At 38.9% G+C, this 21,121-nt stretch overlaps 1 protein-coding gene across 1 annotated transcript in view; it reads right to left on the reverse strand.

Annotated features, from left to right (window-relative positions):
* The window catches only part of LOC104402652 (LIM domain-binding protein 2-like), a gene marked incomplete at its 3' end in the record, with an annotated part of 76,412 nt that extends 55,592 nt beyond the window's left edge, over positions 1–20,820 (reverse strand). The window contains exon 1 of the mRNA XM_010010585.1: positions 20,533–20,820. Coding sequence (XP_010008887.1) covers positions 20,533–20,664 — 132 coding nt within the window. The remainder of the gene's footprint in view (positions 1–20,532) is intronic.
* Between the last annotated feature and the right edge of the window lie 301 nt (positions 20,821–21,121).

Here is a 21,121-nt window from a genome sequence, read left to right on the forward strand (position 1 = left end):
GTTAGTGAAATGACTCTGGCTAGTTTATACAGCTATTGTGCACAACGCCTAAGTTTAGAATTTTGTTCATTTACTAAACCAACAATTGTGGAAAGGATTTCCAAAACGAATGAAAAAAAAAAAAAAAGAGGAAACTTCACAGCTATTTCAGTGTTTCATCTTTGTTCACAGTTTGCAAATAAAAGCCTAGAACGGTTGCTACTATAAAAGCAAACAGACGGTTGAGTAAATATTTTGGATTTTCCACACTGAAATACATAACCTCTTTTTTATCAGTGCATTTTATTGATTAAAAAGTAGCATCAGTTGTGTGGACACAGATATTAGCTATTGGTGAAGCATTTATTCCTGATGGCATTATCTTTTTTTTCCCCCCTCTTTTTTTCCTATTTTTCTCTCTCTAGTTAAGCAGCTTTTCTCCTCTGAAGATCACTAGATCACTAGACAGCAGTCCACTTGTAAGCACGGTCAAAAGATGCCCTAGATAAAAGATTTGGGTTATAATTCACAACATGTGCAATGGATGTACTATTCAGGGCATTCTTCACTGATACCACTGTATTGCATATTCATTTCAACATCGATACATGATGATTATGATGATTTTCAGAAAGAAGTTTCTTGTTCACTATTGTTTTTAAAAAAAATCTACAACAAAATTAACATTGAAGTTGGAAAATTAAGAATTGTGAATATATTGGTCTTTTGGGTGTTGCTCCAGAAAGCTTAAGAAATGATCTTGAGAAGTACAATACTCGTTACTGAACTTCACTAGCAAAAACACAACATTGTATTATTAACAATCTTTCCAGGACCAGAGGACCATAAGAGTTAGGTCAGAGCATGGCACTGTGTGGGTCCAGCTCTTGGCTTGAAAGCAGGTTGAGAAAGAAAGGGTGCTGCTCAACAAAGGAAAGGCAAGCAGAATGGCCCAGATGTATTTTTAACAGCCAGATCAAAAAACAGGTGAAATTTGCACCAATGAATCTTTTGGTCATGGCCAGACTGCCTCCAGTGGTCCTGTCCATCAAACTTGAATACGATCTGTGATAGAGCACAGCAAGTTACAGACACTGACTCAGTCTGTCTGGCACATGAGCCAAAGGTTTCAGAATGGACTGAATCAACTGCCAGGTCTGTCCCACATTACTCCAGAAAAACCTGCACTCACAGAAAGGGCAGTAAGCAGGTAAATATTCATTATTTCATCTGCATGAATAAATGGTTTGCCAGTTTAACGCAGGGGAAGAAATGCAAAGGTGACATTTCAGCCAGGCACTCTGAGGGTTAATCTAACTTTGCATTCAGTCACATAATTTATTAAAATACAGTACAAGATACATCATTATTAAAGTGTTCATTGGGTCTGGATTAGAAGTGCAAGAATTATTTGTAGAAGGAAAAGAAGACTTTCGATAGGCCTTGTAGTTCTAGATTGTAAAGTACCAATTAGGTAAGGAAAAAAAAGATATGTATATATATTTAAATTAAAGATTTTAACTATTATTTCAGACTTCTTTTCCATTCCATTTTTCTTTTCCAAAAGCAAAAAAACCCCACCTCTTTGCTCTGCAGATGAATTCTTATAAATCTAAAATCATTCCAAGTGATTCTATAAATCACCTTGGCATAACATGCTATAGCAATAAGCAGAAACAAAAGGAATGTCACAGAGACAGAAAAGTCACTACAGTCTTTTCCTTAACTCATGAGCAGAATTTTAACAAGGAGATTTTACACTTCTTTAGTACCCCTGTCCAGATCACAGACAGCTGAGTCAGGTCTGTGGCACTGTTCTGCAGGGCCTCTTTTTAAAAAGCAAACGAACAAAGAAAACCCAACTCAAAAACCCAACTCAAATGTAGTTACATTGTGATACGGAACTATAATGTTTTGCAAATCATAATAACAAGGACCTAAGGCATATTTTGATGAAGATGTGCTAATGTGCCTTCAGCATTTAATTACTGACACTTCATTAAGGAATGCCAACAGTCTAAGGAGAGGTTAGATAATGTCATAGATTGACCGTTTCAAGTACAACCTCAAAACTCAAGAATTTTTAAACTGGACTAATCACACAAATTAATGATTTCCATGAATTTTTCTTGAATCACATCTCAGGAATACACAGCTCATTGGCCCTCTTCCTTTTAAAAACAGCTGGGTATCATAGCATGGTTAACCGTGGCTCCTACATGTATAAGAAGAACAAAAGCCATTGGGGATGGTGTAAACAGTAAAAGTGTGATGCAAACAGAAATATTTAGGTCTTAGTCTTAATAGACACTATGCTTTGTTACCCAGCATACAGTAGACTGAGGAATAGCACAATACTTCTGAAACTATTACTTGAAATTAATACATGTTTTTTATACAGTTTTAGTAGACCATGATTGAAAAAAACATTACAAATACATATATTTTAAAGGGATCAAGTTGTGGGAATTGCTTTTGAAAGAGAGTAATAAAAGAATCCTAGACACTAAAAATTTATGTATACCTAACTAAATATTACCAATTATTACACACAAGATTATGTGTAGTGAAGATGGTAAGGAGAGTGATTCTAAAATGTGACCTTACAAAGGGAATATGCTACGTACAAAAATTTACATGAAATTTGGTACTTGATTTCAGAAAAAAAGCAGCGCATCCGATCAAATAAGATCAGATCAAATAAGGCCAACTAATGAAAAGTGAAAATATTCAGCTGTGAAAATTTACAATCGTTCAGGTCTGTAATCTGTATTATTTAAGGCTTTTATATTGTGTCTATTTCATTAGCTGTATTTCAGTAAATTAAATTTTGATTTTCAAAAGCTTTGCTGTGGTTTTTTGATTTTGTGAGTTCCTTCAGACTCCCTACAGCAGCATTAAAATTTCACCATTTCTTATTACTCATCTAAAGAGAAGTTGCTCTTATTTATATTGGCAATTGATTATAATTGATTAATTAGTTAACATGACACTATGTTGATGTTGGCTCCAAAGACTTACACAAAAACTGAACAGAAAGCATGAATGATAGATAGGCTTTTCTAAAAGACATTTGTTTTGCTTTATTGTTTTCCTGTTGTAAACCACTGTATTTAAAATATGCAAGATGCCTAATGGAAGAACAACTTAACAGGCAAAGTTATGACTGGACTGGGGAGCGAGTTGAGATGTATTCTGTAAGGATGTGGTGCCTGTTCCCAGTATGACAAACAACTTGGGGACACAATGTGATGGAAGAGAGAAGAGGGCACCAAAGGAGAGATGAAGCAAGAGAACTTGTGAAAACTGAGACACATTGAATGAAGGCATAATTTGGAGGAACTTCAAAGCAATCTATGAGACTCTGCAGACATCACCATCTGCTACATACTTCTAAAGATTTGAGCTCTCAAGGGGCTACTTTCTGCAAGACATGAACATCTTCACAGAAGAGATTAGAGATACATCATGAACTATCTCATCCTGACCATTTATCATGATAAACCTGCCAAGTGCATTAAATTTGCATAAAAGGATGTGGTCGCCTTTAATAAGCTACCTATTTCTTGATTTCTCAGTGACAAAAAATGAATTGAAACACATTTAGGAAGAGTGCTGCAACTAATCATCGAGTGAACAGTCTTTCACAGAATTGCCACACTACAATCTAGCTCCATGATTCTGTAAATGTGCTTTCTCATTCAAAGTTTAGGTTGTCAGCTATTACAGCATTGTGCACCTCCCTAAATGAACAAGAGATGCCAACTTAAACTTGTAAAAAATAAATCTCTCTTACAATACCACTTAAAAAGGAAAAACCCACAGCACTGGTATTTTGAATGATAATCAGTGGTGGAATTAGCTGTATTCATTGCAATTCCCTGTATCAGCAATGGAGGTTCTGGGTGAAACTTTAACTAATTTCACTTTTCTTTAAGTTTTTATGCTGACATGTCTAACATTTTCATGTGTATGTTGTGACAACACCCGAAGGGAAATACTAAAAGATATTCAAAAATTTGCAATCTAGTGAACATTTGTTAATAAATAATATATTAGCTTTTCACTAAGTTATTACTTCAGTATAGTTTTTTAGATACATCCTAGGTAAGTTTGAAATGTAGCTCTTCAAGCTAATAAACGTTAATTGAGTAAATCATCATCACATCATATTATCATTGGATAATACCACATAGGGTATTATCCGATCTTGAACTTTGATGTCAGGTCACAACAAATTTCACAACAACGATGTCAGGTCCTTTTACATTGCATGCTGCTTAGCAAACCCTTCTGCTTTTACTGTTCTTTTGGGGTTTGTGCTGTCTACGAAACTGGTATTTAAACATTCATTCTGTTCATGGTCAGTCAGTCTGGCAAATTCTGGTAAAACTCACTATAGGAACACACCTTGAAAGCATCAATTATCTGCAAGTGGGCATCCTTTTTCCTTCCTCTTCCCCCCCAAATGACATGGCTTCCAGTCAATTTTTTCCAGATACTGTGTTCAGAGTCTCCACTAAAATCAGCAAGACACAGACAAAATCCCAAATACATTTTACAAGAGGGTTTCTGTGGGGTGGGAGGGACTCAGCCTCAGCTGAAGAACTGCTACCTGGTAATGAGCTCTTCTTTCCATCAGACACCATAAATAGGATTTACAATCTTCCTCCAAAATGCCCATAACACTCTAGGTTAATACAGGAGATCTCACCCCCTCTAGTGACTGGTCCCACTGAGAATAAGATACAGTTGCTTACTGATGGTTAACGTGAGATATTCCTTCAGCTTTGGATGCTGGCAGTCCCAGGTGCCAGCAGCACTGTCCTACTGCACGTGCTCTGCTGGAGGCTTCTACAGTGGGAACCCCTCATGGGTCTTCTCCTTTCCTAAGGGCCACCTGCAAGTACTTGACTAACGAGACCAGCCTGCATGAATCTTTAGGAATTAAATTTCTTGGCCAGAAGAGAAGCAAGGCAGAGAAGTGTGTTTACTAAGCAACAATAAGATCCTTCGGTCTGGAAGATTTAGGTCCCAGCACATGGTAGCCTCATTCAGACACGGCCTTCCACAAAACCTGACAGCACACCAGCTCAGACCTTTCCTTAGCAGACCTCCAAAAAAGCCCAGTAGCAACACCACCCATTGGCCAAATGCCTTTCTTTAACAATGTCTTTACAATCTGACCATGCTGTGGTGACAGAGCATCTTGGAGGCTTCAATCCCCTCATCCTGCACCCTGCTTTCTCCACAGGGTCTGGAGGGGTACGGGGCAGCTGAGGAGAATTAGCAGAGTTTGTGGAAACTCAGCTGGCTCTTGAGGAGGCCTGGGCTGCTGGCCGAACAGCCTCCTTCCACCTCCAAAATACTACATGCTTATGAAGGCAAGCTCATAATAAAGAACAGTGTCCTTCAAGGAGGGTGGAAGTAGGGGATCATTAGAAAGCATGGTAGTGAGAAGATTTCAGGCCATGACTTTCACTGAAGACTACAATAAGGTTGCACCTCAAAGGCACAGTGTATAGGAAGTAAAATGCAACAGTGAAGCATTTTCTGTGAGAAGCCGCAAGAGAATTAAGAGTCTGTTATCTTTGGGAAGAACCTGGTAAAGTCTTTCTATCATCACAATAAATAAATAAACCAACATTTGTTTATTAACCACAGTCGTCGCCTTCCTTGCAATACCTCTACAATTACGTGGTGGTGTCCCAGCTTTCCAGCCCAAACCACTTCATCATGCAACTGTTTGTGTAGTTTTCTTTAATGGATTCATGCTCAAAGCATGAAAGTCAAGCAGTGATGCACTTTCCAATATTTAAAAGCATAAATAAAAATCTTAATAGATCTCAGATGTTTCATTTCCTCCAGCCCTTGTCAATGATTGAATTGGTGTTGATGTAGATGATTTTTTAAGATCAGTGGTCAGTTTGATGCTGAAAAGGTTTAGATGTCTGGGAATTTCAAACGTAATTCCTAGAAACAAATAAATCATTAAGTAGATGCAAGAGAGACAACTATGAATGCAAGTTGTTGTTACTTTTTAAACTTATTTTATGGCCTGAAATGCACCCACAGGTTTTAAATGCAACTGAGTGTGAAACAGTAACATTTTGTCAACATATATAAAACCTTGTAGAGATAATTATATCAATCTCATTTTCTTAGAAGAAGAACTCCAAAGGTTCATATAAATAACAAATTGAAGGAATCCATACTTTAAGGTAGCTATACATGCAGGCAGTAAATGAAGAATTTGCTATTTATTTCAGCAGAACTCAGATGTGCTAGCTGCACCCATTTTTCACGTATTAGAGCAGCAAGTTATCGTTTACTACACCAAACAAATGAAGCACTATACTGAAAGCACATCTACAGAAAAAAGCTGCTAGGCCCACAACTCAGGCCATGCTGCCAAGCACACAAGTTCACAACTGTAGTGAGCGGCTCGACTCTCACTCTGATTTTTACTGGGAGAAGTCCTTAGTCTCCTAAAAGAAAGCAACTAGGGAGGGGGGTTTGAAGGCCGTACAGACCCATGATGTGTGCACTTGACATCACAAAAATGCTGTGAGTCTGCCAGGTCAGCAGCCACAAACCCCACATGCTGCCAGTCACAGGCTGAGCAGACACTAAAAGGCTATGAATTTCATTTACTCATCTCCTTTCCCCTTCCCGGTAAAGCAGTAGAGGCTAGCAGCTGCTGGGAAAAAAAAAGCATAGAAAAAATATTAACTGTGAACATCCAGGGTTTGGTTTTGATTGGCATTAAAATGAAACAAGTGAAGAGTAAACCTAAATAACAAATCTTGGAAAAGTTGTTATTTATTAATACAGCTAACAATGTAGGCTACAGAGCCCACTTTCAAGGAGCGTGTGGATAAGCTCAGCTAAATGATGTACTTCATACAGCTGACAGATCTACCTACTATTCTGCTAATTTATGGGCCATATATTTCTTTCCAGCTAGATTTCTCATTGAGAAAGGCTTCACCCCCTTTCTGTTGTTCGTTTTGCTGCACGATATTCCTTAACAGCAAGTAACGCTTGCTCTCAACCATGCTTTCTGTTGTACCTTTGGCATTTGTGAAATGGGAAGTGCAAATATAAACTAAGCCCCTGTACATGCAGTTTTATCACATAGCCAACTATGGACAACACTTAAAAGCTAAATATGCCTTCTAGTCCTTTTAAGATGCCTCAAATTCACCACTAAGAACAAAGTCACCTAAAACTGTTAAACTCATTAGAATAGGTAGGTTCCACAAAACGAATTGTTGCTGTACCAGCTGCTGTACCTTCTTGGAGCGCCTCCATATACAAGGCCTATTGCTCATTTCATTGACGTAAACAGGAAAGCTATGCATGGGATGAGGAGCTAAAACAAACCTATGAAGCTCGTAAGAGAGAAAAAGATTTTACTTTTCTTTTTAAATCACACCAGCACCATTAGCCCACAGACTACGTTATTTGCAATCGTGCATCTGTGTGCCATCATTCTCCAAGGAAGGGGAAGACTGCTGGGCTGAGCTCTCAATTTATGTTTCTGTTGACTCTTATAATCACACTCAGTCTTCTCATGCTTAGTGTAGTTACGTTGGTAACAAAATTTGCACACCAGGTGGGCTTATCCAAGTTCCCATGGTCCTAATAGCTTCATATACATCCTAATAATAATCTTGAAAATTATACAGGTAATTGTGTTTCTAAAGAGTCACCTTCAGCAAAATAGAGAGTTCTTTCCTCTCAACAGGAAAACTATTTTAATAAAGTAGCTGGTATCCACCTATAAAAACAGTGAGGAAAAGCTACTGAAAAAATCCACCCTTTTTTTGATGCTGTCTTTAGATGTGGCATTAAACAAAGCTAAGGGAATTCTGGGATCCACAGATGTTGAAAGGTGCCAGAACAGTATGGGCACTGACTAGGATCTCATGGTCCTGCAATACCGTGATCCAGATGAGGCATTAATATTCGTATTCAAGACTGCGATTAGAAAGAAGGCTCTCACTTTTGTGCAGGAGAGGGCCCAAGCCAGCAGAGATGCAGTGAACTGCCTCACTTCCTCATGGAAATTCAGTCCATCAAGTTGTTACTGCAGAAGGCAGTAGCATAATGAAATAGAGCAGAGATCATTTCAGTAGTTTTACCCATCTATGCTCTCCTGCTCCTGACCAATGTATAACCCTGCATACTCCTTCCAACTTCAAGCAGTCTCAGGAATGATTTAAGTTTCTATTATACAGTAATCATTAATATACTGCTATTAGATCACCATTCAGAAATGTATCAGCACTGTGACTACCTTCCTTTGTGTTAACACCAAAGATGTTCTAGTTTTGCTTAAGGTAGCTCAGTTTCTTTCGAAATAACAATTTAAACAGCCCCTTTCCCTCAGAACCAGAAAAAATATTTATAACAATCTTATTTATTTGCAAGCAAATACAGGTAACGTCTGTCACAAAGCAAAGTCCATTAGACTATAGGTAGTTTGCGTACTGTAAGTAGTCTCCAAAAGGCAACAGATGTGGGGGACTGGAGAGGGGGGAGTTGATTTTGTCTTTTTAATATTCCAAATGGATCTGTTTTCACTGGCTAATTAAATCAGTAGAGTGCAGACAATAAAAGAAAAAAAAAAAAAAATAAGTGTTGCCTTTCCTTCCTAGAACAACCTTGCTGGTTCATCTCTACTTATTTATTACGAGAACTTATTCATTACAAGCATTTCAATATTCCCTCCCCAAATCCTAATAATATACATATTCCACAATGCCAGTTTCCATTGAAAAGAATATGCTTTTCCTCTGGAATTTAAGACAAGTCTTTCCACTGTTAAGAGAAAATGGACTTTGAATGAGCTCCTTTGATTGATATGAAACTACTGAAGACTTACACTAAAAAAGTAATAGATTTAATAACAATATCAGATGTACAAATGTACAAATCAACCAGCAGAATGCTACCCTAAAATATATTTGTACTTGCTTGGCAAAGCCAGTAGGTTTGCACTGGTGTGCTGAATTAGTTGAGAAGTAATGAAATGTGTTAATAACATTAAACAGTCGTCTTCCAAGAACTTACAGCATTGTGGTATTTTCCAGTCAGATAATTCTTTGCAGTGCATAAATACATGTAGTATCAATTAAAACATTTTGATCTGTGAAATCAAAATTATTGTGGTATATCCAGATTTGGGTTTAAAAAGTATTTAAAATACTATTATCTACTTTTAGCCTTTAGTTAACTAAGATACATAGCACAATATTAAAAATGTGCTACAGACACAGACCAGTACTCCACTGCGCTGGCACTGTATAGGTGTGCTGGCATTTGACTGAGGCACTGGAATGGGTTGCCCAAAGAAGCTGTGAATGTTCCATCCCTGGCGGTGTTCAAGGCCAGGTTGGATGGAGTCTTGGGTGACATGATTTAGTGCGAGGTGTCCCTGCCCATGGCAGGGGGGTTGGAACTAGATGATCTTAAGGTCCTTTCCAACCCAAACCATTCTATGATTTTGTGAGTCTCTGAAGTTGGACTAGAGGTTGGACTCCATGATCTTAAAGGTCTTTTCCAACCTAGTTGATTCTATGATTCTATGCATAAGAACAGAGAAGGTGGTCTCAGCCCCAAGAATCTAATAATAAATATAATGGTACACATCATGAAGACAGGGTCGTATATGAGCACCAGGAGCCACCTAACTTTAAGACTATAAATCCCAGCAAAGGATCAATGAAATATCCATGAAATAAGGTAGGCTGCCTGCCCTGAGTCCTGTACTGTTACTGCTTCGCACACCAGCAAGTTAAATGCAAGTTTAGGCATGTACGTCTATTATGTTTAAATGGCAGCACTGTGTACCTGAAGATAAGGTACAACAGAGGGATGCAGACCCTTTTCATTGTTAGAGAGTGTATTCACTCCTAAGTCAGCATTTGGCAATGGAAGGTAACTATTTCAGCCCAGTTGTTGCCAAGTTTTTGAAAATGTCAAAGCCAAGGGAAGCGCCACAAGACATAACACATGAGTTTACAGGAAACTCCTCTTAAACGCTCAGGATCATCATAGAAGGAAATATGGACATGCTTATTTGAGGACACAAGTGACAACCAAGAAACTAGTGTCAGGTAACATGAGGTGCTGAGGCTTTACAGATGCAAAGTTCCTTCTCAGCTCCATGCAATATCAGCCCCATTTTAAGTTTACTGGGAATTTCTCAGCAAAATACAGCTTCACTGTAGTTAATGAATTATTCACAGCTGAAATACTATCCACTCAACCCCAAATTTAGGGGCTTATGGAGTTGTATGCCCACTGCCAAATGCTTGCTATGCCTTGATTACTTTTAACTGTGCTACTGTTTGAACACACTCAGCACCAAAAAGTACTTTACTCCCTTCAAGCATTCTTTTGATTAACCAAATTAATGGTTGCAAACAAATAAAATATTTACCCTGTATTGCAGCCAAAACAGTGTTTCTTTAGGTAATCTGAATGATAAGCAAACACCAGAGCACTGGAGATAATAGCAGCAGATGAGGCTTACCAAAATGATGCCCCATCTTACAACACTTCCCAATAAAATACATAATATAAGGACCCCGAAGAGAAATGAGTGCACTACCACTTAATTTAACTGTATCTTGAAAACAACCTAGAGTAATCCAGCAAAGAGATTTCTGTTGATAGTTCTATGACATGGCATTTATCAATACCCATTAACCTCTGGCTTTTACCTGTTGGTTTTCTAAAAGATCCTTGTGTTGCTTCATAAGCCACAAGGTGTCACAGTGGCTCAACTGGTAGGATTCTTGTCAGTCTAGACATGCAGGTTGGGGCTTCAGGTTACGTACCAGTACTAACACCACTCAGTACCAGGAAGTCTGTGCTACACATTGCGTATTTAGAAGTGCGGCCCTTTGGATGAAGCACTCAGTCAAGGTGTAACTTGGTTGCTTCAGGATGCTCTTGATGTAGGTGTCAAATAATCTTACTGTACTGACAGAGAACAGATGTACCTAGTGCGCTGGCATGTTGACCGATCTTTTTACTTTTCATTATTAACCCTGACAGAGTGTTAAGAGGTACTGAAAAGAGCTGAGCTAATAATTCACATCAAATAATAAAATTTATGAATTCCACTTTGCCCTATCCCGAGTTGCTAGGAATTAATAACAATTTATTTGAATGCATTAATTATTCAAATTTGAGACATAATTTTGCTCATCTTTCATAACTAGCAGTCTGCTGTACACATGTAATATTCTGCTAAGACTATATGCTATGATTGAAAGTGTCTGCTGTGATTGGCCGTATATTGTGTATTACTGTTTTGCATCCATGACTGGATGAGCACAGATGTAGTTAGAGTTTAAAATGCCAGGAATATTTGAATGTTTTCACCAATTCTTTCTTAATACATTTTTCTAAAGTAACTGCATGGTAAGCAGCGTCCTGTCCAATGGAAGAAATATGTCCCTACATCATATTTACTGGCCTGTCGTTTTCCCATCACCACCAGTCATTGCCATTAATTCACTTCACATTCATGCACCAGTCAGTCCTCACTGTAAAGCAATCAGAGATTCTTCTCTGGTGCGTTTAAGTTCTAAGTACCATGGTTCTATCTGGGAAGTTTTGGAAAATCAAAAGAGAAAACTCTGCCCCCCAGCTTAGCCCATATAAAATAAGCAACTTCTTCCCAGAATGCTCAATAAATTGAAATTTGCATTCTGCAATTATTTGTAAGAATAAAATTCCATTGATTGAATATTCTCAGGAACACATAAAGAGCACAAACATAGCCAAGCAAATTCGCTGTTAAACTCTAGTAAATAGTCATGGAAATGTTGTATGTAGTATTTGTTGCACTCAGGTAACGAACCTTTACCCAGTGTGTTGGCTTTTTATGTCCCATAATTCATGCCAACACATTCATTAAAACAGGCCTACGCTTTTTAACATAATCAACAGTGTGCATAGGTGTGGCCTTCAAAGAGTTATTACCAGAGTTTACAAGCGTGCTGTTCGTAAATACAAGCAGAACTCCAGTCAGTGCAAAATGCCAAGCTTCCCACAAAACATATGGTAATTTTGTGCTCTGTAAAATGGAGAGATGCGCTATATAATGTATAGCTTCAGCACATTATATCTGAACTTCTAATTGCTTAAAACGCTACTTCAGATCACATCAACAACATTATTACCTAATTACCCTAAGGGTTAACTGGTACTCCAGTGATTAACTCTAGGTAGAAGTGATAGAGCTATTGTATTGCCCTCATCTACTACACCAAAGGTATGGTTGCAAATGCATACACAGAATCTACATGCTGACAATGTTTTTAATATCTTGGTATGGCAAAGAACAAAGGTGGAGGAATGCTGACCGAGTACCAAAAGGAAGGGGAGGTCCCCCCTGCAAGACACTGAACAACAAGAATTTTAATTTGGTCTAAAGGAACTAATTTACAGCAGTTCTTTTTCTTTCTAGTCACAATAATATTATTGTGATGTGGAACGGAGTAACATGGAAACATTTTTGCCACTTAAAGTGGATACAAGAATTATGGAAGACAGTGACGCTGATCTGAAAAGGCAAGTTACAATCAGGATATGGGGGATGGAGACCATTGCAGGCCTTCCTCTACTGCCTCATAACCCATGCATGAGACCTCTGTTAACTGCGTGAAGAAAACATACCATTCTAGGTGCAAGGCACTTCCTATTCCCTTTTTCCAACTTTAAAATACTATGCCGGTTGCAGGTTTCATGCCTGCCTTGCCAGTCATAGCCTGGAGGATGTCCAGTCTGTAGAAAAGCAGCTGGTTAGGAATGCTGATATTACTGACTGCCTTCCTGGGGGATGAGTTATGGTGAGGGTGCTTCAGCTTAAACATTAATAAAACGAAAAAGTGTCACTCTCTTTACTTCCTTGTTTTCTGAGCATTTTCCTCTCTCCATGTGACTGCTGTATTTAAAGATTTAGAATATTATTTTTTTTTATAATGTGGTCATTAATATTTCAGAATCTCTTTGTAACCTGCTCTAGGACAGATGGCAGCTCTTTCTCTGATAAAATCTTCTGCTAATGGCTGAGGCAAAACTACACAACTGGAACAAGAATCACGACAAGGTACATGAAATACTTTAAATGCGCAATGTACTGGAAGTCATCATTTTCTCAATTTACTACTTTAGAAAATAACCTAATAAAATACATAGTTAAAAAAATCGAATGTTTGAAACTCCGAAAGAAAAGTAAAAATAGTCCACTGCACAGGTGATGTAAGACTGCACATAATAGTACCCAAACAGGGACAGGGGTTTTTTCCAGATATTTTGGTTCTGAAGAATAAGCACAGTGGCGCTACAACTACGTCTATTCTTGGGCCTGTCTTAGTCAGGGCTTTCCAACCATGATCACTTTTATGCACACCTAATGTTGCATTTGCCTTCTGAATACAACAGATAACGTCATCCAACCAGCCCCTGCAATTCTGGATCATGAAAGATGCTCTAGTCTGCAACTAGCAGTTGTGTAAAACGGACATGATCTGGACAGATATTGAATCTGCTGTACATGACTAATTTGATGGTAAAACTATACCCAAAGAATAGATTTTTCCCTTTTCCTTTTTAAACACACACACACAGATGCTACAGACAGATTTGAATGTTTCTGCTCAGCTAGCTAGGCTCAGCAGCTGACTCTGTGGCTTAGAATCAGGAAAGATGGATATCAGCAGCTATTGCAGATCATGCGTGATAGATATTACAGCAATGTTCTAATATATTAGTTGTTTGGAAGAATGTAAAGACCTAACTATTTAGTTTGCAGATAACTAGGCAGTAGTTTAAGTACATTTAGAAACATATATAAAGCTGTGTCAGTTGTGAGTTTGTGATTCTGCCCTGGATGTGAATACTGACAACAGAAAGAACTCAGGGAGAAGTTCTAGTTTGATACTTATATTTTGGTTCTAGTTATGAGAGTTCTTCATAAAGAAGAAATCTGCTACACACTCATGCTTCAAGTCTGTATGATGCAGACAGGAACACCACCCTGGCCAGGACCTTCATCATGAGTATGTCTTCTTGACAATGGTGTATAAACAGCAAGGTGGAGCCAAGGCAACCGAAGTATCTAAGAGAGGATGGTCTGCTCCTGCAAATTTATGGCCTTTGCACAGACTCTACACAACCACCACTCTACACAATCAGATCTAAGTTTCTAAGGAAGTAGGCTTAGAAAGCCACTGATTCTAGTTCACATTTAGTTCTGCAAAGGTCTAATTTTTCCATATTGGTAGTTTTTCCCTAGCCCCATGAGGCACAAAAGGGCCAGAGTTGCCTCCAGAAGCATTAGCTGTTCCCATACTGAGGTTTATGGTCCATTGGTGGCTCTAGTTGATCCCCACTTACCTCCAAGTACCAAGTGTACTGTTTGGCTTAGATCAACAACTTATAGGCTTTAGTTTAGAAGGGCCTGGCTGTCCACCACAATGTAATAGAAATGGAAACAGTATTCAGATCATAAAGTGTTTTCTCTCTGAAATTCTAACAGTAACAAACAGAAAGAATGCATTAGGGAAAAAGAGAGACACAAGCCTAGAGAGAAGATTTCAGCCAGGGGCTCGGGGAGGTTTCTTTAACTACTATTTTTGCTAATAAATAAGACCATTGAGACCTGGCCAACAAGCCCTGCCCTACCACAATCCTTTCTGGAGACTAATCATCAGCCACATTGGGGCCACCTTGTCTCTGCCAGGATCACCCCTCTGAGGCTTCAAATTGGCCAGGAACAACTTTTGGAAAAGAGCACCCAGCAAAACTGAGGATATATGCTGGCCTGTTTACACAGTACAGTGCAGGAAAGAAAGCTCCTCTTTGGGAGGAAGCAACTGAACAAAGTATCGGCACGGTTGGAATGCCTGTTTACAGCAGATATGCAACTTTTGGCAAAATGATACAAAAAAAATACCATTTGAAGTAAGGATCCCAGCTAAAAATATTGCAATGAGTTTAGCAATCTACCCATACCCTTTTTCTGTAAACAAAGAACGTGCATATACCAAAAACAAATTATTTTTTTAATCTGATCTTGCAATCCTACTGCAGGCAAAACTCCAGCTTAAATAAGAGCACAGGACTAGGCCCTTGCTATGATCTCTATTTTGCTCCTTCTCACCATCCAGAGACTTCTATTTTTGAGACTGGATGTGCATAGTAAATCTTGTTTACATCAGCGAAAGACTAAGTTTTTTTAAGTGGATTTATGGTTTAAAGAGTAAAGAACGAAAAAGAGAAAAGGAAGGGTTGAAAAGGTTTCTTTAGGGAAAATGATCTAGTAAGCATCAGTGATTTGCAGACGAGATTCATTTTTACACTTTCCCACTGACTCACTCTCTCCCCCCTCACCAGCCCCTGCCCCCAAAAGCTCCCTGTAACTTGCACACGCAATTTACATTCTATATTATAACTTTAGGGAGAATAAAAAAAGGCAGCAAGACATCCCTGACTGTAAGCTAAGGATCAGCATGGAAAGGAAGTAGTGTCTTTTTTTATTCCCCCAGCCTCATAAGAATTGTCAGTTTGTAACAATTTTAATTGAAAACAGCTGCAACTGATTTTTTTTTTTTAAAGGGATGAAAAAACTATATGAAATAAAAGACAATCGGTAAAAAGAGCCTTGAACCCATTCTGCCTAAAGGAGTTCAAGGGTTTTCTTTTAAAACTGACCTTTTCGTTTCAGCAAAGCATGGTTTATAAGTGCTCTTCTAAAATACTTCACTCATGTTCCAAGAATCGCTAAGTATTAGTATATTTGTGGGTGAAAGAATATTTCCTCCAAAATGCTTTGAGATGTAAGTTTATGTGTTTTCCCCTCATCAAAACAAACTCATTGGACAAACTCAGACTCATGTACACAATATGAGAGATCTGTTTGCGATACTAAGTTGCTATGTGAACAAAAGTGATGTTACAACATAGATTTTTATGACCAATCTATTAAAAATGCATCAGGAAGAAGAAGAAAAGATTATTTCATCAGCTAGCAATGTGAGGAAGTAAAATAAGAGACTTCCATTAAACTGCAGAAAATTTGTTTAGCTTTGATTTGCTTTAAATATTTGGTTGAATATGAATGACTGCATAGGCTTCCAGTTCATTTAATAGCTTTTAAACAATCATAACATCCTCTTTTATTTTCCTTTTAATTTTCTTCCATCACGAAATCTCTACTTTTGCTAAATTCTCTATACAGTTTAATATGCTTTGATTAGGCTGATTGTCTTTAAAACATCCTTAAAACACTGCTCTCTTAGCCAGAAGGAAAGCTGTGTTTTGCATAGAACAGCGATGAAAAGCATAATCTCTTGTAGTGACAGAGAGAGATACTGATGAATTTAATATATTGCGATATGCAGAAGTTCTCACAATATAGGGGACTAAAGCAAGTGAAAGGCTTGATACATTTCTTTGATTATTGGCAATAAAGCAACACCTCAAACTTTAAACTGTCAGCAACTTCAGGTGATCTATCCACAGCGCACTGTAAAGTGACTGAAAAATAATTATACACAAGCTATATAATCACCTTTTGTTTTCTTTTAAGGGTGAGCAATTTCAAATGATTAAAAATTAGAACAGAAAAGGATTTACAACATCAAAGAGGAAAAGAGGTTTTTTTAAACATCAAGTTTTATGAAAAACAGAGAAAATGTTTAAGCTAATTTACCTATGCTACATATTGCTACCTAGAACTTTAGAAACTGCTGATTATGCCACAACACTATTGCTTTCTTGAAATGTTAACCTAACACAGATATAAAAATATCAAGATAAACTGAGTTAAGAGTGAATGGCAATGAAAACCTTAAAACCACACACAGAGCAAGGAAACAGCTGCATTTTGGTTAACCAGAAAGCTAATCAGCTATGATGGAAGTAAGATTTATCTTTATATCTGCCAGAGATTATTAAACACTTAAATATTCATTTTATTTCTTTAAATCAGGATTGTTGATGCATTACAAAATGGCACTAGATGCTCCCGAAGTATTGTTAAGAAAGAATGTATTAATTTCTATTTAGAAAAATGTGTTACCAAATTAGATTTCTTTGAACAACTTTTAAGGGAGGTAAGGTGTTCCTGTACACCAGTTCCTAACTCAGACTCCCTAATTTACTTTAGATCACATAAGAATTAGCTAGGTGGTGGACTTTTGCCAGTACTTACATCATAAAACCACCCCCTGCCTGAGTGTAATTGGAATTCTTCGCCTAAGATTGACCCTGAATTTAAAAAGGCAGTTGTAGGTTCTGCCTGAGGAGCCCATAAAGTTGTAAGAAGTTTGGAAAGCAATAGTTTGCACGTCTAGACCAAGCTAGAGCTGCTAATTCTTTACTTTCATTTCTTCCTAAAGAAAACACAAACAACAAAGCCATGCTGCATCTAAATGACCTTTCTTTAATCAAATCTGTACTTTATCTGCTTAATACACTGAGCACATCCTTCACACTGATTATTATTCCCTTCCACCCAATACTGACAGAAACCAGAATGGAGCAGTGGATTTCCCAGGGAGGGTCCCCAAGCACAGAGCCACTTTGAGGACACTTCCACCTCCCCAAATATACCATAGACCCTGCTGCTGGGAGAGCAGGAGTAGAAATGGCATTTGTTCATTGATTCTCTAATGGTGTCTCTACCAGCCATTGCTTTTTTGAATCATTTCTCACCTGCCTGCAAGCTCTGGAGAGTAGCTACAGGAATTCTCTACAAAGGTACACATGAAAGGGAGAAAACTGATAGACATGACATACAGCTACACCCTGCATAGGCTGTCCAACCATCCTCTGTGAAACTTAAATTACGTACATTTTGCTCTGCCTTGGAACCTCTGTCACTGCAAGGGACAGAAGAGAATCTGACTCTGAAGGATTATTAAGAACATTTTTATTTTGTGGGAAAATAGGAAAATCCCAAAGCTTTCCAAAGATACATTTGGGATAAAAGCTGTAGATTCCCATTTTTTTTAATGCATCCTCACTTTCCACTGGCTCTCTCCAGAAGTTGGGTCCAGGTGGAATCTGACAGCTTGCTACCCCCAGTCTTTCGGAGAGTTTCTTTGTAATTCCTTTCCCTTTAAGCTGCTTTGCTTGTGCTTACCTACCCCCTGGGGCTCACAGACTACAAGCAGCCTCCTTCAGAAACCAGTGCCTACATTATTCCAAAGACTGCCTGAAGAGAAACGTTCATGCAGTAAGCCCGTATCACCCACACCACAAGCACATTCCTTCCATGACATACAGGGCTCCATCAATCTGGACTCAAAAAATTCAGAGCTAGTTATACATGCTCCAAAAGCCTTCAGCTACCAATCCCAAACATGCTTTGAAGTGCATAAAATTAATGTGAAACTTCTACTCCCAATGTGTTCCAGAAGCCAGCATGATTCTTCACAGCCTGTCCACACCTAGTCACTGCAAGTGTCCCAGGAAACTAATTCCATTTTTATTTTTATTAAGGAAGGTGTTTTAATTGGAGGATGAATGAGCTGAGCTGAAGCTAGTTAGAAATTACATTTCAACAAATAACAATGCTTACAGCACAGAGCTCAGAAATTAGAAAACACAGAACCAGAATGTAAACATCAATCAGAAGCAATCATAAGGCAAAAGTATTTTTACCCTGAGCAAATACAAGAAATACTGGAGCATGAGGCCTTCATTAACTAAGCACTGTCTGTCAAAGTACAATGCTGCTGAAACCCATGGCAGTACTAGCAAGGAAGAGTAGTAGGTTATTGCTTTTTGTCCACAACAATCCCTGTGAATGTGCATAGCAAAAACTGCAATTAAACACACTGGAGTCTAACTGAGCACACTCAGCAACGCAGGAGGGGGAAGTTGCTTCACAAGTCCCTCAAAAACTTTTTTGGTGCAACATTTGTAAAGGAGCTGCAACCAGAAACTGGTCAATTACTAAAAGTACCACTTTAAAAGTATGTAAAAAGGCTAAATTAGCACTGACAGCTTTTCGGAACAGCTGAAGGAATCACTTAATGTTACTATTTGTTCTTTTCACTTGAGAAAGTCTAGAAATTACTTCATCAGTATGTACAGGAATGCAAGGAACAGAGTTGCGGGACACTGATAAACAGTAGCAAACAATCCCCCCCAAGCCCCTTCATCCTCTGAATGGCAGCAACCCTCTGCAACCAACAATTTGGGGCAAAACTGACAGTTGCTGTGATTTTGGGAGCAATGAGCTGCTTGGAGTTCTCAGCCAGCACGAAGTGTATTTAGCAATTACTCCACAGCAATGTTTGAAGAGGAGCAGTGGTAACCGTGCTGGAAGAGCAGTTACTCCACAGCAGTTACCCAATCAGAAAGCAGGTCACATCTCGTTAGCTGGATCATATACATTAAACGTCACAGATTCTCCATGGCTTAGCTGACAATTCAGGCATGTGTGGTTTATTTCATGATAACCTCGTGCTCCCTTAAAGAATCAGAATACAACAAACACATCAACCTGAGGTCCTTTACCATGCTTGATGGCACGAATTTGGCAGGTATTTGCCTCCATATGTAGCCACTCACTATAAAAGATGAACACTTTTTTAAAGTGTTTTCATAGTAAACTACTATGAAAAATTGCAGCACCAAGAATGTTTGCTGCACAAACAGAGACACATGGGCAGAAATCCAGCCTGATTCAGTCCACACACTTTTCATTTCAACCAACTAAAAAGTGTGCTTCATTTAACCACGTAAATAACAAGATGCAGCCTCCACTATTTATTTTTTTTTTAAGTGACAAAAGTATTTTCCCTTTCCATTCAGCATATTCTTTGTGGTGGCTGAGCTGGATTTAGAAGCCAGGGTGTAAAAACCACTAACACATTATACAAAGCATAACCAACAGTGAATGTAGTTTACATTACTGGGTACTTTTGACAGCTATATGATAAAGTCGTAACTGATCAACTCTCTCGCTAAAAGCAACTGCGTTCTAAATGTAAACAGGAATTTCTCTTATCGGTCGTCCTGAACATGTGTTCTTTAAGTGCAGCCTAGGAATAAGTTTCTAAAACTCTGCTCCTGATTTCCGTTACCATTCATTTTCAATTTTAGCAAGTTCACAAAATAAAACCAGAGAAAGGTTCGTCTCTCCCCCTAAACCTACACCATTTCTGAATTAATTTTGTGCAAAAGCTCAAGCGGTACCTTGTAATATTATAGCTGCAAACACCAGCAGGACAGATCCTGAGCAAACAACACACTAAGGCAAAGAAATTTCCTGAGAGCAGCATTATAATCAAACCTGAAGTGCTGTACTGTAATTTCAAGATTTCAGCCTAAGCTGGTATCTCCTCAAAGAGTTGCTCTGCGTGGAAACATAATGAGGGATTACCCAATTAAACTACTAAATTAATTAGGGTTCGTGCCTGCATATACTGTACTGCCTAGTGGGACGCTTCAGCTGGAATTCGGGCTGAAACCTACCACGGTCCATGCACAGGAAAACACGGCTGGGGGACTTACCTCCGTCCGCGACTGCAGCCTCTTGTTCATTTCATATATTCGGTACTCTGGTTGCACCATGTATGGTGTGTGTCTCCTATAAAATGGGCCAAAAGGAGAAGAATAGAAAGGGTCATGTGGTGTGCTGGACATCTTGCCTGCTTGCAGCGATTCAAGCTACACAGAGTATCATCAACATCCATACAGAGCACATGGGCTGTGTGTTCTTCACAGTACAAAGTAGCGGCGCGCACACACACACACACACATCCAGGCTGCACGCACTGGCTGGGAACTGCTGTGGGAGCCGCTATAGCAGGAGGAGGGAAGGGGGGGAGCGCTCGGGCTCCAGACGGAGACTGGAGAGCTTCAGGCACCGCCGCTCGGCTTTAAAGCAGCAGTTGCTGGAGGGGTCATTTCCTGTCCGCGCTGCAGACTAGTTCAAAAATATAATTCTCCCCTCCGCCTGACAGAGGTCTGAGCTTTGGGGTTGATTTTTCCCAGCCAGGACCCCTCAGGAACCTGGCAGCAGGCTCGTTAGCATATAGGTGGTTTAAAAGCTGCCTGAGCCAATCCCCCTCCGCACGGAGCTCGCTCGGGCAGTGTCGGG

The sequence above is a fragment of the Nestor notabilis genome, unplaced genomic scaffold (genome assembly GCF_000696875.1).
Source record: "Nestor notabilis isolate BGI_N333 unplaced genomic scaffold, ASM69687v1 scaffold6100, whole genome shotgun sequence".
NCBI classification, from domain to species: domain Eukaryota; kingdom Metazoa; phylum Chordata; class Aves; order Psittaciformes; family Psittacidae; genus Nestor; species Nestor notabilis.